This window comes from Alligator sinensis, unplaced genomic scaffold, assembly GCF_000455745.1.
Source record: "Alligator sinensis unplaced genomic scaffold, ASM45574v1 scaffold334_1, whole genome shotgun sequence".
NCBI lineage: Eukaryota > Metazoa > Chordata > Crocodylia > Alligatoridae > Alligator > Alligator sinensis.
Window position 1 is genome coordinate 955,035 of NW_005842572.1, and position 17,449 is coordinate 972,483.

Here is a 17,449-nt window from a genome sequence, read left to right on the forward strand (position 1 = left end):
GAAACACGGGAGCAAATAATGGATAAGCGTGAAAGTTCGGCAATTACCCAATAATCAGTCAGGTCAACTGATTAACCATGCAGAAGGAGGGAGCATTCATTGAACTGTTGCTCAAAGCGACTCACCTACCTTGTTGCAAGATCCACGCACCCTTTTACCATCCCCGATAAACTACAATCCCGGAACAGCGCGGACAGACTAGGGGCATGTTTGAGAGCTGAATGACCGGCAGACGGCACAAGCAGCCCCCAGGCAGCCAACAGGACTAAAGGTGATTTGTTTGCATAAGCGTGGGGTTTCCTGTAATTCATACTGCTATAAAAAGGTGCTAGTTTCTGCATCAATCAATCTACTGATGCCCTCCCCCCCACCACACACACACACACACACACACACACACACACACCTCTACCCTTGCAGGTGCAAAGCAGGAGTGATGATTATTCAGGGAAGGGTGAAGGGGCTCTTGTGGGAAGCCCCAGGACACGCTCTGTGACAACTGAAGAGTACCAGTCGTTCTCAACCTTTCTAGACTTGAGGCATCCCTTTGGTTTCTCTGTTTTTGACTACAGAAAAATACTACAGCAACTCTTCTGTTGCAAAGAACCCGGAAAGACCCAACAGGCCAGAATATTTTTGACACTATGGATTCCCATTTGAAATCTCTGGGTTTATCATGTGAATTTTTGCAACCCTGGCACCCTTGAAAGGATCTCAAGGCACCACAGAGGCTGTAGCAGAAGAGCTCATGGTGCGGCCTGTTAAGAGTCCAACGAACCGGCTGCGGCACCGTGGTTGAGAATCGCTGCTCCGAACTCTTCGCTGGCAAGGGAAGGACATGCAGCAACTTGCAGCTTCCTGGGATGAGTAACTACTATGCCGAGAGCCTCTGGAGCAATTCTGGAGCATGGGAGGGTCACAAGCCATGTCCGACAGAGCTTGAGCATTGGCCACAAGAGCTACATCAAGGGATTTTCCTGGGCCTGCTCAGGGGCTTTCAGGAGGAGAGGTCAGAGATGCCAAAATAATGAAAGCTTAGTTTAAAAAAAGAAAAAAAAAAAAGCCTCTGGAGGTAAGAGCTCCCAACACTTGCTGTGCTGCATGGTCAAGCAGGCTATGGCTGCTGACAGCTTGCACCGATGTTTCCCACCATTCCCACCTGTTTCCCACCATCACCACTCGTGTGCCCGGTCACATGGAACAAAACTCCCGTCTTCCCAGAGCAGCAATTCTCAACCAGACTTGAGAAACCCAAGAGCTGGTGTTTTCCAGGGGGTGCCTCCAAGTCTAAAAAGGTTGACGGTCATTGCGCTGGAGACACGGGGTCTAGCAAGGCCACAAATTCCTTTGAAGCAGAGAGCAGTTTGGCATCAGCTGGCCACGCACACTCAGAGACGTCATTGCGCCGGAGACACGGGGTCTAGCAAGGCCACGAATTCCTTTGAAGCAGAGAGCACTTTGGCATCAGCTGGCCACGCACACTCAGAGAGATCTTCGGGCCCAGATTCCCATCGGACTTTATACCTACAAACAAAAGTACCGCAAGGATGGAGCCCTGTGCGTCCCATGCAGATGGATGCACCTCTCTAGAGCAACATATAAGTATGCCACAAGTTAAAGGCTAAAAAACCAGTAGGTCCAGGGCCGCGTGTGGTTTATTGTTTCCTCCTTCTTCCACCCACCGCTCTGAAGCATCCCAGTCCAAGGGCCCTGCAAAAGACTCGGGTCACAAGGAAAGAAATGCTGCGGCCAGCTCACAGGATACATCGCTGTACGATCATCCAACCTGGAGAGAGCCGTCAATCATTTTGCTTCCCCCCCCGCCAAACAGAGGCAAAGGTAGTGTTAGAAAGGTACGTCCATGCTTACCTTGTGGGGAGCTTTAAAGCATATCTAACGAGTTCAAAATACCACCCCGCCACAAAGAGATCTGGCTAAGTGAGACTGTTATGAATCAGTTGTTAAGATATAATCCAGGCTTTCCAGCCCAGCATGTCTGATCCTTTCATGCAGCTAAAACATCTCTGCTGTCTAAATATTTTCCAAACAATGCCGTATTATGCCAGGACCTGACATTTTCCCTATTAAAAAAAAACCCAATATAAATCAGTGTGAGTGTACACAAGAGGCTTTAATTAGATTGGAACAAAAACAATTAAATAACTTGACTTTTCACAGTTGGATTTGGTTAAATATATAAAAACGGAAGTTCTTAAACAGGAACCACCAGCATATCTTAACTTGGGGAAGGGGAGGGGGGAAATCTTATTATGAGATTAAAATATCTCTGTACATACTGACTAACCACCAAGTGAAATTCCCATTAGTGTTCTTGGGAGCAGGTAGCTTTGGAAACGTTGCATTTGTGCACAGAGAGATAGTTAGCTATGTTAGTCTGAAGTTGGGGCAGGGCGGCACCTTAGAGACCGACTCATTCAGAAAGGCATACACTTGTGTAGGCAACAGCCTCCTTGTCAGATGCTGGGAACACCCTGCCTTCATCACGTATGCGAGGATCACCTCCTGCCTTCGTTCCAGGTGTGAAACCAGCAGAGACCAGTTCAGGTTTTGCATAAATTGATTTTGTCTGCGCCTTTCATTCAGAGCAGATCCGCACTAAAGCTGCATCGGGGTCTTTGTTAGCAGCATCTCTCAGAAGACACACACAGCAGAAAATACCAAGGCTTTTGGTGTGCCAGACTATCGCGCTCCCATTTTTGCTACCGGTTCCGTGTTTAAACAAGGTACAGAACCACACGGCATGTGTTTGAAAGAGCATTTGGACGTTTTAACTGAAACAACCATACGATCTCGCAGGTACCTGTTACAGCAGGAGATGATTTCGTACCAAAGCCCTCGGAAATAATGGCAAGGATTAAAGAGCAGGCTAAGCCTATAATGAGCACAACAATGTCTGTTTTCTCCTTTCTGCCCACAACTCGAAACCTATAATTGCAGAATTCCCTCCCTCCCCTTCCCCAAATCAGTGCAGTACATCCTAAATCACGTCAAAGAGAAAACACCAAACAGGAAGTTGCAAAATGATGTTTTCATCCCACTTGGTTTGTAAACAGGATTTGCTGGTTTAGTTTAGGGCTGCAAGGGATCAGGCTGGTTCCACGAAAAACAGACAATCCAGCTTCTCCTCCCATAATTAAAACATGCCCCCACGAGGCAGCAACGACTACACCCAATCCAAGATGATTTTCCGTTGTTCTAGCATTGAAACCGTGCGTGCTAATCCCGTTTATTGGATCTCCCCTGCGTTTATGCGATTTGTGCCAAGCAAAGCATGCGCACGGAGAGCAAACAACCCTGTTTCTATCTCCGCGGAGTTTAACCCGGCCTTGTTGAATAGGGGGTGTCAAGAGGAGTACGTGACTCTGCCAATGCTTTCATGATGCTTTCCAGGACAAGGTATCAGGCAGCAGCGGGGGCTGCTGCTTTCTGAACAAATTAAAAATGAAACTTTACAAATTTCAGTCTCTGAATTCAAGAGCAAGGCATTATTTGGAAAAATACGGCTGGTGCCAAATAAACCTAACTGCTCGCATGTACCGATTTCAAACGCTGCAAGTCTTGCACCTACTGTTTGTAGAGACACCCTAGAGGTGAAAGGTGTCCGCAAGCATTAAATGTATGAAAACATTACACCCAAATCATTAGATGGCCTGGAGTCGATATCAGAGAGTTAGATGTTATGGTTTTGGGTTGAATTAACTCCTTTTTGAAAGGACCTAGACTCCACCAGTATTCCTGCCCAGAGCAGGGGGGTTAGACTCAATGATCTTTCAAGGTCCTTCCAGCCCTTCTCCATGATTCAGATTTTGTCGCATAGGCATAGGGATGTGTCAGCTTTTAAGGGAAAGCGTGAATTTATTATTGCCCTGCGTGGAGGAAGAGGATGAATGCTGAACGAGGAGAAGTGGCAGCAGCTTGTTCTGGCTCCTTACCCGGGGACACCCCCTCCCTACAGCCTTGGCTCAAAGCCGACACGTAGCCCTGCCCCGTCTGCACTCTGTCCCTGTCGTTACCTTTCCCGTACAAGGGAGGGGTTCCCCGAGTGCATGGGCGGCTACAGCTTTCAGTCCTTCAACCAGCAAGACCAGTCGGGGCGTAGTCACAGAATCCATCCTCTCCCCGTGTCTCACGCCCAGCTGCACCCTGTTTCTGCTTCCTTTCCTTCCCTTTTGGACTCTAGAGAGCACCAACCTCTCCGTCAATCACAGACACAGATTTCCAAAGATTTGGAAATGCCTTTCCCCGCCTGAGGCTGGAAGGGTTTGTGGTCGCCAATGCAACCCAAAGTCCTTGGCCATATGGAGTCCACGATAGGGCCCCGATTGCCTTCCTCAACCTGCACCGCAAGCCTCTGGAATTCCTCACCTGGTTCTTTACATTCACAAAGCTCCATCCCAAGCGTGTCCTGCTGGTCACACTTCGCTGTCCCAGGTGGGAAACACTCCTGGACCCATTTCCAAGCTTTTGACCTCAAGCAACGGGGCACTTTGAGAGCTCCTAAGAGCAGCACAAGTCCCCTCCACAAGCCAAGGGACAAGAAAGAAATGCAGCGATGAATAATGAACACCAAAAAAGAGGTAACAAATGAAAGCCTAGCTGTCTATACACGGCGGCTTCTATAACCCGGCAAAGTGCCCAAGTCCAAGTCATTCACATCTGCAGAAGCAGAAAATGAATGGCTGGGAGGGACAGCAAGGCACCACGTGGACTATCCTTGTCGTCTCCCTTGCAACCGCGGCCATGCTGCTGGAAGCTGCCAGGGGTGTATTTTTAAAACGAAGGAAGTACATCGCCTAATAGGAAGGAACCACAAGTACGATCAGCTCACTCACAAGTGTTATCAGCTCGCTTTCACTTTATAAACATTGCTTTTCAAATCATAACTACTAAAAGCCCTGCAGGACCGCACTGCATTCACAGCAAACTAGATGCCATTACCCCAAAACAGCAAAGCACACCTCGAGCTAAACCGGGAAATTGTTTAGGGGGTTCTTGTTTGATGTTCATACACCAGTTGCCTTGTTTGCCTGTTTGTTCTCCTGTTTTATAAATCCATCTGTTCTCTTATTGTAAGTTGCCCTGCTGGAAAGAGCGGTATAGAAATAAAATGCATAAAGTTATGTGTTTTAAAATACAAATCTTTTTTTCTACCCAAGCTAGGATAAAACACAGATCAGCTGGTGTGATCTAGGGATTCACTGATAAAGATTTTCTTGACTGATAGCCGATTATTAACCATCTGTATCAGCTGATGCTGATCTGATAACCGACATTTAGTAATAATGAAAGGCATTTTAAAATACTGACACAAATAAACCTTTTGCATGCTCCAGCAGCCTCCTGCATCACACGTACCAAAGTCCTGGCGCTTAACAATGGTGACGGGACCACCCGAAATAAAGCTCATCAAATGAGCTTTAGTTCCAGTGCTGCCGCCACCACTTTTAAAGACAAGGACACTTCTAAGCAGAGCGGAGGCATGCGAGGCAAGGGCAGATATGGACTGCTCACTGCAGGCTTGGGGCTCTGCACTCTGCTCGGTCCCGCTCCCTGCTCTAGTCCTGGGTCCCATGCACCGCCCTGGCTGGGCAATGTCCCCAGCTGCTGCCCCACTCCTGCCCTCACTGTCAGGGTCTCAATCTGCAACCCCCCCATGTCCCTTCCCTCCAAAGACTTACCTGCAGGGAGCTGCTCTCCACGCTGCCTGGCTGTATTCCTGACCACGTGCAACCCCGCACATGCATGTGGGCCCCCTGCATCCCGCTCCCCCCAGCCCCAAGCAGGAACCCTTGCAGGCTACAATGCTGCCCGTCTGCAAGGGGAAACCCACCGTTTCCCAAGGGAACCCAGGCGTCCGGGGGCCCCGGCCCCAAGGGAGTGAGGGAACCCAGGTATCCAGGGCCCTGGCCAGAAGGCATAGTTATCTGTAAGTAGTAAAAAAACCAACCACAACGGCCGATAGCCAACAATGTAATTTCCCTTTTAAGTCAGTGCCAATCCAATAGGCAACCAATATAATCGGTGCACCTCTAGTGTGAGCACATGGCAGCTCTCTGCATATCTGCTGATGCTAACAGGATTAGAATATAAAAACTTCTTTTGGGAAGGGAAGGGAAGGCCCTCCTGGTTTCCAGGACAGCTTGAAGCATGAGATCCTATTTCAGCCTCTTTGTACTGGGGAGTGGGAATGTGTCAAGAGGACAACGCTACTTCCAACTGTGCATCTCTAGAACAACGTTATTGTTTCAGCATCAAGTATGAAGATCCACAGCCATGAATCCCAAAGGGCCGCAGGGAAAGTAATTCAGGGTAACCAGCCAGGGCTCTGTCAGACTTTCCATCAACAGGGTTAAGTCATCTGGCATTAAGATGTAATTAGAGGAAAGTTGTTTTGCACAAGCAAGGAAATGGTGATGGGAGTGTAGTTAGGGCCCTGTGGCATACACACCCCTTCCTAGAGGGTGTGGCATTTGAATGCCAGGCTCAGTTTGGGATTCAGCCACACCCCTCTTCACACCAGGGAATTAAAAATGAGGGGACCACAAACCCAGCAGCATCAGTAGAGTAAGCATCCATAGGGAGGTCAGCAGAGGAACAGCCTTGGCATCGGGCTGGTGAGACAGAACCAGGAGAGAACAGGGATAAAAAGAGTCTATTGGCACGTGTGTCCTTGTTGCCAAGAAGGCTGGCGGCATCCTGGGCTGCACTGCTAGGAGCGCTGCCAGCAGATGGAGGGCAGTGATCCTTCCCCTCTATTCAGCACTGGGGAGGCCACACCTGGAGTCCTGTGTCCAGCTGTGGGCCCCCACGACAGAAAGGGTGTGGACACATTGGAGAGAGTCCAGCGGAGGGCAACAGAAATGATTGTGGGGCTGGGGGACAGGACTGGTGAGGAGAGGATGAGGGAAATGCGCTGATTTATTCTGCAGAAGAGAAGATTGGGGGGATTGAATAGCAGCCTTCACCTCCCTGCAGGGGGGCTGCAAAGAGGATGGAGCGGGGCTGGTCTCAGTGGGGGCAGATGGCAGGACAAAGAGCAATGGGCTCAAGCTGCAGCAAGGGAAGTTGAGATTGGATATTAGGAAAAACTCTCTCATGAGGAGGGTAGTAAAGCACCAGAACAGGTTACCCAGAGAGGTGGTGCGCTCTCCATCCTTGAAGGTGTTGAAGACAAAGCCCTGTCTGGGATGATGTGGTTGGGGCTGGTCCTGCTTGGAGCAGGGGGTTGGATGAGATGTGACCTCCTGAGGTCTCTTCCAGCCCTCATTTTCTATGATTCACAAAAGATACAAGGACACCAAAACAAGCCAGGATGCTGGTGTTTACGGCACTCTGAAATTCAGAAAACCCTAAGTTCGAGCCTCCCAAGGTCTGATCCAGGCGGAGAATCTGAACCCATGTCTCCCACATCTCAGATGAGCTCCCACAAGGCCACTGCATGGGTGTGCCTGTTATCCTGTGACCTGGAACAGTCCAACTTTGATCCGCCCTCGCATAAAAGAGCAGGGTGTTTCCGCTGAACCATGAACAGCCACAGCCCTGAAAACAGAGGTTGAAGCTCCCTAAGCTTCTCTGACCTCCCTGGGAAACACCTTGTTGTCTGCATCTTCTCAACCCCGGGAATCCATCTGTGAAAAACATGGGCATGCCTGCAGAGAATGACTAAAAAGCTAATTTAGTCATTTCCAAGCACAGATCAATGTCATAATTAGTCCCTCAGGAAAAATAACCTATGAGCAATTAGTCTCTCTCATCTTTAATGTCTGAATGCACAACTAGATTCCACCTCTTCAATGACCGGCTGGAAGAACTATCAAGGCCAAATACTCCCTAAAGTCTTTTCTGTTACATCAACGTAACGGGGGGGGGGGGGGGAAATCAGTTAAAAAGCTGACGCTGTGAAGAAAAATGTACTTACCCAAGTTATGGGCAAGACAAAGTCCAACCCAACAGCAGCTCTTCTTTGCATGTCATAAGGGGTTATTGATAGGTCTTGAGGCAGCTTGTCAACAGGTGAGACAACGAACACGGATTAAGAGAGAATTTATTAGAGGCTTAGAGACAGGCTGCTAAACTCAGCTCATGGCTTATTTTTGGTCCGACACGCTAAAGGAGGTGCTTAGGAGGGAAAGAAAGCCGTGCTCCCCCTCATTTCCTTGCATCTATGGAACCTGAAAGTCTCTTTAACAATACTGAGGCCTTGCATCTGCCCCTACCCTGCCACTTGGCCTCATGCAAATGCTGAAACGGACCCAGGAGCAGCCGTCCCAGGGAAAGCGAGACAGGATGTTCTTAGGTTACCAGAAGCAATGAAAAGGGCATACAGCTGCTAGGACAGTGGGAAGCAGAGGTCCAGGGTACGATCAGCAATCAAGATTATTTATAGGCTAGCTCTCCTACGTGATTCAGAGCTTTTCACCGCTGAGCTATCCCTGCAGCCATCCCCAGTACCAGAAAGAAGTGGAAAGTTCGGAAGAAAAAGTCATTTTCCTCTGCAGAGCCTAAATTTGCCATTACACAGAACACTTTCACACCTACAACTGCAAGGTGCTGGTCCATTAGACTGACAGGCTGCTGGGTCTTTGCTACAACCGCAGTTCTCAATTTTTTTAGACTGGAGGCCCCCCTCGGAAAACATCAGTTGATTTTTCTGTAGTCAAAAAAAAAAAAAAAAAAGTTTTTTTTGTTTGTTTGTTTGTTTTTGACTACAGAAAAATCAAGGTGAAAATTAATAGAACAATTCTTCTGTTACAAAGAGCTCAACAGGGCAGAATGCCATTGATACAAAGCAATTCCTGTTTGAAAACACTTGGTTTACCTTGTGAATCATGTTTGCACACCCAGCAGTGTGCAAACTAACACCCTGGGCACCCTTGAAAGGATCTCAAGGGACCCCCCCAGGTGCCACAGGCCCCTGGTTGAGGATCCTTGGACTAGAACAAGACAGAGCATCCAGCTGTTTTTCCTCTGACTCTTTAGATGAAATTACAGCAAAGGGCATCCATGCTCACTTGCCTCAGGCTCGGACACAAAGCACGAAGGGACATGGGACACTGGGATTTGGAGTGGAAGACGGCTTCAGAAAGCAACTAAGTGTTACCACCGTCACCTCCAAATCATCCCCTGCTTCTCCTGCCAGGAGGGCTGGGGCCGATTCACCGGTGCAGTCAATGAATGGTCACGCAAGGCTTCCATACAAGCACAGACCCAAGCTAGCTGGAAGATGCCCCGAGACGAGAGCTACACCAGCACATTGCCAGAAATGCTTCATAGGGACCCAGTCCTGCTGGAACCCGACCTGGCCTTGATCTGTTTATAGGGGTGGGAAAGGCAAAGACCTTCATGCCATGTGCATAAGACCCGCCATCCTTCATTAGACACAGAGGTCCTGGAGACAGGCTGTCCTCAAAAATCCAGATTTCCACTCTGCACACAGGTAGTAAACACTGCTTGTTCAACTGTACAGACTGGCTGTTTTTCCTCCACATCTCCCAGCTGAGAAGACCATCCCACCTACATAGGAGTAAGGTTTAGGCATCATAAAGTTCAGAGACTGAGACTCCTAAGCTGCATCACCACTGCTCAGCCGCTCGACTGGCATTTCTCCAGGAAGTGTTGCTCTTGATATGCTCTGACACCACAATACAAGTGTAATCCTGCACACACACCTGCACGCAAAATCTCATTTATGACTTACCTTCACCCCCAGCAAACCAGCCCTCAGGTCTGAAGCAAGGTGCTGTTTGCTACAGGCCGTGTTGGAATGAGATTTATTTTTAAATGGACTTGGAGTGAAATAAAAGCCCCGTGTTCAGTCACTACCACATCTGCTCTTATTTAGGGATTCAGGCTTCTAGTTGACTACAGTTCCCCCAGAGACTATGGTCTTAATGCAAACAGGGAGGAGCGGAGGGGAGCAAGCTCTTTCGGAGCTGATCACTGGGGCTTTCAGGACCCGAGGCTGCCGAAACCCAAGCTACATCGATCCGAGGCGCTCGTCTGATGGTGACAGGGGTGGTGCAAGATCCCACTCAGGAGAGAACGTGCAGAGTATCATGCAATGACACTGCTGGTATTCGTGGTCTTCAGGTCTTGGGGCCGATGTGAACAGAAGCTGCTCACACTCGCTAGTGAGACTGTTCGGACCACCTGCGACCTCCCACCGAGCCAGGCAAGACTCCTCACTCCAGAGCACAACCCTGCAGCGAATACTTGAGGCCTAAACCACGTACTGAGCAAATGGGTCAGCATCCTCCTCCCCTAAGCGTCAGCCGCAAAGCTGATTTCTCATCCAGGCTCTCCGCTGCAATTTGTGTTACTAACGCATACAAAAAAAATGAATGGCATTTGTTGACATCCTGCTGCTTCCTCTTAGCTGCTGGCCCAGACTTGCACAAGCACGGGGCTTGGTAGAAATTCAGTGCCTTCTCTGCCAACTCGCTCTGGCACGAGTTGCAAGCAGCAGACAGAAAATAAGGCCGGCAGAGCACCCCGCGGCTTCCAGTGAGCACGTTCGGCCTTCTTTTTAGGCTCAATTTGGAAGCTGGGCAAAAACGGGTGCGAACGCTCGGCAGTCTGACATCAGTGTATTTGCCGTTACTTCTTCCACCGGAGCACAGACTGGAACAAGGGGCTCCTTCCCTTCCTACGGTGGACGTCGTGCATGTGTCCTGCTCCTAGAACATGGACCTAGCCCCCTCCTTGACTAACCTCTTGGAGGTTATGCGATCGCCCTTTTCCTCCAGGTCCTAGCTCTCAGATGCAAGCTAGACCCTTTGAACTCGGTAGGTTGTGCAGATGAATGAAGCAGATGCTTTTTACAAACCACTCAACATCCAAGAAGGAAAGGCAAATCTCCACGACCGCACCTGCCAAATGAAAACGGTACAGACGAGTTCGGGAAGGGCAGGCTGAGCCGGACTTTTACTGCAGAGCGAGGCTGACACGTTGGCAATACGAGGCAATGTTTCTTCTGCTTAAAAGTTTAGTAAATGGGTCTTAGGACAGTTGCCACGTGAAAAAGTTAGACAAGTCAACTGTTTGCACGTCACCTATGATGTTATGCAAGAAGCTCACACCAGACTTGAAATACAAACCCACCCTCCAGATCACAGAGCATCACTGCCAACCTCATACTCTTTAGCCTGCACCTGACCGAACCCAGGCACCTCGCTTAAAAACAATGCATGTTTAAGTTCAGTCACCCTCACTCATTTTGGGCACCGAGTGCCCAAAGTTGTAGTGGCAGCAAACACATTTTTAAATGCCCACCATTCACAAGCCCATCGCTTTCGGCATTCGGAGCTACACATGCTCAGGCACAACATCCACACCGTATACAGGAGAATTTTTTGTTGCCAGACTGTTTAAAATCAAACGGCTTTCCCCAGGTTGTCACAGACAGCTGGTCAGACACACGAATAATATGTCTATCTGAAAGCCACCAGAAAGACTAAGAACTTTTAATTAAAGTCTCTCAGGACTGTTTATGAGATTCAATGCTAGATCCTCATCCCCCTTCCAGGCATTTAAACATCACCCTGCTCAAGTCCCTGACAACTGTTACCTTAATCTTAAAATAAAGGTGCAGTAAGTAGCAATAAGTAGTGAGGAGGAAAAGGAGCTGTGTGTTAGGTTTTTCAAGGACTTGGTAAAGCAGAAAGAATTGCCAAGGCACTGAATAGAGAGGTGCAACAGTATCTGGTCCAAACCTCTACCCTAGCAAACTGGGGGCACTGTTAATTAAGGTCACATCTGCATGAGCATTGATATTAAGCTGCAAAAACGTTAAGGCAGACAAAGCCAAGAAAGAATAGAGAAGGAAAGAGCAGATGGACGAAGCAGCCAAGGTGAAAAGTAACCCTGCAGCAGCGTCCGGCCAGCAGAGAGAACAGGACAGAAGAAAGCGGCGATTATGGCAGATCTACTACTGCCATATCAGCTTTCAGCTTTATTGGCCTGTCCATAGCTTGTCTCTCACAAAGGTCAGAGTACGTGCCTGATTAAAAGTGACGTGGTAGCATGACACATTAAAGGCATTCCTCCGTGAACCGAGAGAGTAATCTAGCTACCACTTTCAAAAAAATCAGAGCAACAAAAGAAGCTGGATTTCTCCAAGAAAAAAAAAATCCAGCTGGAGCTGAGGAGATTGGGTTCAAAAAGGATGGACTGGGCTTTTCATGTGAACAGACAGGGAATAGTTTTGACCCCAGTTATTCCACCAGCCAGATCCATCACGCAACATGCAAGCACATGACCTACCTCCGAAACGAGTGGTGGGGTCATTTCAGCCATGATTTATACTGCCAACGGCGGTCTCCCATCTGGGGACAACATGCAAGCACGTGACCTACCTCCGAAACAAGTGGTGGGGTCATTTCAGCCATGACTTATACTGCCAACGGCGGTCTCCCATCTGGGGAGCTGGGAATCTCCCTACAGGTGACTTTCTTTGGAGTAAATCCTAATTTGTAGGACTAAAATGAACTACTTAAGCCTGCAAGCAGCAAAACTGGAGCTGCTTAGTAAACAGGGTGGTCGTCTCTGCTTTTCCCAGCAGATGCCCAAGCATAGCACCATTTATTACTAAGCCAGGTCTTCAAAGCAAGCTTGCTCCATCTACATTTGAGTTGCACAGAGCATGTTATACAGTGCAACTTTCCATCCTTAATTAATGCAGGTAATAGGGTGAGACATGACTGCCAATGATGACAGAGTGAAAGTCCCAAAGATCTCAGGTTTTCTTCCAAAGAAATTTAGCATAACAAATCTCCCTGCTTAAGTCAACATGGAGTAGGAAGCTTCAAGGCAGGCCAGCAGGACATGACGGATCTGCTTTTGAATAGCAGTATCGGCTCATTTAGCAAACTAAAGATAAGGGTGCACTTTATAAACGTTGCTTGCAAAGAGGAGAGACTAAAACGAATGCCCTTTGTGCAAAGCCAGAGGAAAAACTACAGTAACTCTATCCCCGCTTCAGACATCTTGCAGCAAAACATTGACATTAGGTCTCCCAAGTAAAGATTGGATAGCTGCTTATAATAAAGTAATCAGAAAATGACTAATCAGAAGAGATTTGAGAGCTCACCGAACCTTTACCTGCTGAATCAGGAGTTTTAAAGCTGTGTGATGGCTACATCGCAAGCAGGAGCATGAACTCCCTGCTCCTGTGCAGTGAACAGGGCACCAATGTGGAAAGCTGCATAAGATTTCATGGACCGTGCAATGTTCCCCCAAAAGATTCACACTGGAAGGGGCACATTTGAGACAGGAAAATTGCTTTCCGATACATGTCGATAAAGCTCTTTAGACAAACCTGAGTCCCTCTGCTACAGAGCATACTTGGATATCTTTAGCTCTACAAAGGAGCCATTGGTACCATCTACATGCTCCAGAGGTTAACCGCTGGAAGAGCATCTTGAGACTGGGCTGTGGTCTGGCTTGTGTAGCCAGACAGACCACAAGAAGCCCCTTTATTCCCCTGCACTGATTCCCCATCCTGGCTCACCAGACAAGCAGGCAGGGGAAGCAGAAAGCATATACCGATTACACTGTAGGTCTGGCAGGGCCAGGTACCGGCCTGGAGGGACGCGAGAAGAGAGAGAGACTGCAGCTCTCAGAGATGAGCTCCCTCCCCATCTGCCCCAGGGACAGCCCAACAGCAAGTCGGCCTCGCAGCAGTCATGCAAACAAAGATGGGTTAGTTAGTTATACAGTCCTTTCTTCATGTACAGCATCATCTCCTGGAGATATCACATGAAACTAAACAGTCTCGCTGTGTTAAAAAGCCAATTTTTCCAACTATTTGAGTTGGTCTAATAAAAGATATCAGATTTACCCAAAAACCCTTGTCTGCCTATGTCTTTACACCAACACGGCTACACCCCCATCTCCAACAGCAGCACCGCAAAGGACGTGCTCAAGGAGGATTTTAGCCCTGGTTTCACAGGCTGTCACCCTGTTTACCCGGCAGTAAGACAAGATCTGGGAAAAGCACCTGCCACCCAACCGTTGCAAGGAGTGGCTTATTGACAAGGCATGATATAATTGCTTTTGTATTTAGGAACAAGACCAAACAAGCGGGAAGCATCTTGCCAGTCTAGAAGCTCATATGGAAACCAGAAGTGCTTATAAAACTAGTAGGGCTAAAAAAAGTACTTCTGCTAAATATTGGCGTTTCAAATGCAGCAGTCGCACTGATGAGGTTTATAAATAAATTAGTTTGCATGAATCAGAAGCCTACATGGTCTGCAACACGTATAGGACCACACCGTATTTGCACACTGCACTCTCAATCTTTTTTCTTCAGGCCCTGGCAAGCAGAAAGCACTCAGAGGTGTTCCTTAGCTAAATGCAAAGTAAAAGCAAAGGGCAGGGTTGGTGCAATTTGTTTGTACACACATGCATCCATGCACATACAGTCACCACAAATGAACTCATCTTCTCAGCCCCCAAAGACATTTCAGAAGTAGCCACATCAAGGAGTGTGCCAGGACATTTATTCTCGTCAGTCCAAGCAGACAACAATGCAGAGGACCCAGGTCAGCTTGTGAAGATAACACAGCTTTCCTTAGACCCCCTACCAGGGCCATCTACCACCCAATGTTTGCACCACCTAGCTATTAACATTCAACACAGAGGAGACCTCCTGTATTATTTCAACCCTAAGACACAATTCTTATAACCAAATTTCTTCTAAAAAAGAAAAAAGCCTGCGTTGCATCTAAAACCAGAGTGGAAATAAAGCTCTCACATAGGTACCATATACGCTGCTTTCTTGTAAAGAGGCAAACAAGGTGCTTTGGGTAAATGTGAGATCTTTTATTAGACCAACTAAATAGTTGGAAAAATTGTTCTTTGCACAATGTTGTGCCCAAGACCTTGCAAAGAACAGGTTTTCCAACTGTTCCAATAAAAAAAGATATCGCATCTACCCAAAGAACCTCCTTAGACACAGCTACAACCAACAACCCTGAAGCAGTCTTGTAAAAACATTTCTTTGGAGTGGGTGCATCTTAAATTCAAGGACCTCTTATATTCAAAACTGTTTTAAACCAAATTAAGAACCATGATTCCCAAAGAGTTTCAACCACTTATCTCCTCAGTCTACAACAGAAACAAACCAGGCTGCAGCTCATTATGGCCCTAACCATGTGGTGAACAGAGTTATTTCATAGTACAAAGCTTTGTGTGGATGCATGTCATGGCTAATGAACTAGCAACGGCAAGCTGATTACGACATTCTTCAGTTCTGATAAGGCCACAAGAGAGATCAGATAAGAATGCAAGATAGCGCGTTTTATTGTCAGAGGAGGAGAGGATAAAAGAGAAGCTCTGTTGCTTAACTAAAGGAATGTGGAGGAAAAGTCACATTTACCGAGCACAGCAACATCCTCAGAAGTAGCTTTGCAAAGCGTACAACTTTCACAGCTATGAAGCTCAACAGAGAACAGTTTAATGCAGCGAAGCATTTCCCTTTATTCGCTAGCAGAAGTAAGAACTGCTCCTTCCGTGTTCCCTTTGGGATATGCTGCATATTTAAAATACAAGTAACTAGCAATGAAGTCTCTGCAAAATGAGACCAGCTTAATAAACCAACTGCCTACCTTTCTGCCCCAACAGCCTGTTCACACTGCATCATGAAGAGACTAGAAACTGCTTACCCTTTACCAAGGCATCACAAATGGATGCATTTATTTTTTAAAAAGCTTCTTGGAGGCTTTTTAAAAAGACGAGATTCTCTCTACCCACAACCAATCGCTACACGTGCCATCTTTGCCTTTCAGCTTTCAGGAGCACAGCGTCCTGGGATACAAGCACACCCCAAGACAAGCATAGGCGGTGTTAAGATATTTTAACTGGTTGTTTTCTATCGGGATATGAAGTTCAAGACAGGGATGCTTCCTTACTTTACACTAGTAAAAAAGAGGCATAAGTTGGATTTGAGATCCCGCCTCCAGCACCTGAAACTTTAGCCTGCAAAACAGAATGGTACACCTGGCCAAGGTTGTGTGTCAGAGAAAGAAGGCCCCAAATGACTGCCCAGGGATCGCACCACACCTCCTCCCTCCCCTTCCAAAGAAGGGCCAGGTATCAGGGGGGCAGGCTAACCCAGGAGAAGTGGGCAATGCTGATGGTAGTCCACCGGTCTGAAAACGCAGGGACCCACTGCTCGAGGAGCTCCACCTCTCCGATTCATGCTGAAACACATTTAAGCATGCAATTCCAGGGGTTCCAGAACGCTGCTAGATACCAGTAACCATCATTTGTAACAACACCCTAAAATAGCTGGAGCACAAGCTGTGTTAACAATCAAGTAAATGCAGTTAAAGGTTGATGGGATTTACCGTGTTAGATCGGTGGTCCAATCTACGCACTTCTCCAAGCTGCCGGTACTCCGAGAATTCACGACCACGCCAGGAACCGCAACAGTAGTGAAGCATTTTGCAGCCAGGTGCCAAAGCTTTCCTGGCTCCTTTAGGCAAAGCAAAGCAACATTTCTTACTCAGTGGTTGTGGCCCAAGATGAGCACAGTGTGTGTCCATGTAATTTTCCAGCCATTTTAAATGCTCCAACATGAAGATGCATCTTGATCCCGTGCAGCAATGAATTCTGCAACACACCACTCTGAAATAAGCAGTATTTTCCTTTATAGGCTCTAAATTCACTGCAGTCCAGTTTTGATTCCCTTCCCTATGCCAGTGCGGCCTTAGCGAGAAGCGTGGTTCTCACCACTCCCCTCATTTCACTATAGTACCGAGCCCCCTTGCAGTCTCATTTCAAGTTAACAAGTCCTCGTCACCGAAGCTGGTCGGCAGATCTCAACCGTTTTGCTCACCTCTGCCGCAACCTTGTCAAATTTTATAATGGACCAACTGAAAACAACCAGAGAAACCCCTGGTCAGTGATATCCTTTCAGCAGTTCCTCTCAAGGGCATCCAAGGACCCCACATGTACTTAACTTCTGTGCCATGGCATCGGAAACCTTCAGAAGGGCCCACGACAGCTCCTTCAGCCCCCAAGCCCGTGTGCACGGAGAAAAAGGTCACACTATTTTTGTGCAGTGTAAGGTAACACCTGCTAATAAGTGAAGCCTCCTCTGTCACCAACAAGGTCTTGCCTTCTCCTGTTTCCCTTGCACCGCAGGGATTAGGACTGCTCAGCTGAAAATCATTTCCAAGTCTATCACGTTACGGACCTGGGCATTCAGCCTCCCTGAAATATTTTCAATAATTATTTGTTTTCTGGCTAAAGGGCAATGCTTATAAACATATTTATGGTGGAAGCATCCACAACACGATAGCACAAAAGCTTTTTTTTTTTTTTTTTTTTTTTTAATTATACCCGGCGTTCGTGAAAAACAAGATTAAGTTAAGCCAAGAATGACAGAACAGCTAGCGCGAAGGAATCGGGAGCAATGATTCCCATG

At 47.6% G+C, this 17,449-nt stretch overlaps 1 protein-coding gene across 1 annotated transcript in view; it reads right to left on the reverse strand.

The window, feature by feature from the left end:
• Positions 1–17,054, reverse strand: part of UACA (uveal autoantigen with coiled-coil domains and ankyrin repeats) — a 57,497-nt gene extending 40,443 nt beyond the window's left edge. Inside the window, exon 1 of the mRNA XM_025214196.1 lies at positions 16,368–17,054. Coding sequence (XP_025069981.1) covers positions 16,368–16,598 — 231 coding nt within the window. The 5' untranslated portion in view covers positions 16,599–17,054. The remainder of the gene's footprint in view (positions 1–16,367) is intronic.
• Positions 17,055–17,449: the final 395 nt, after the last annotated feature.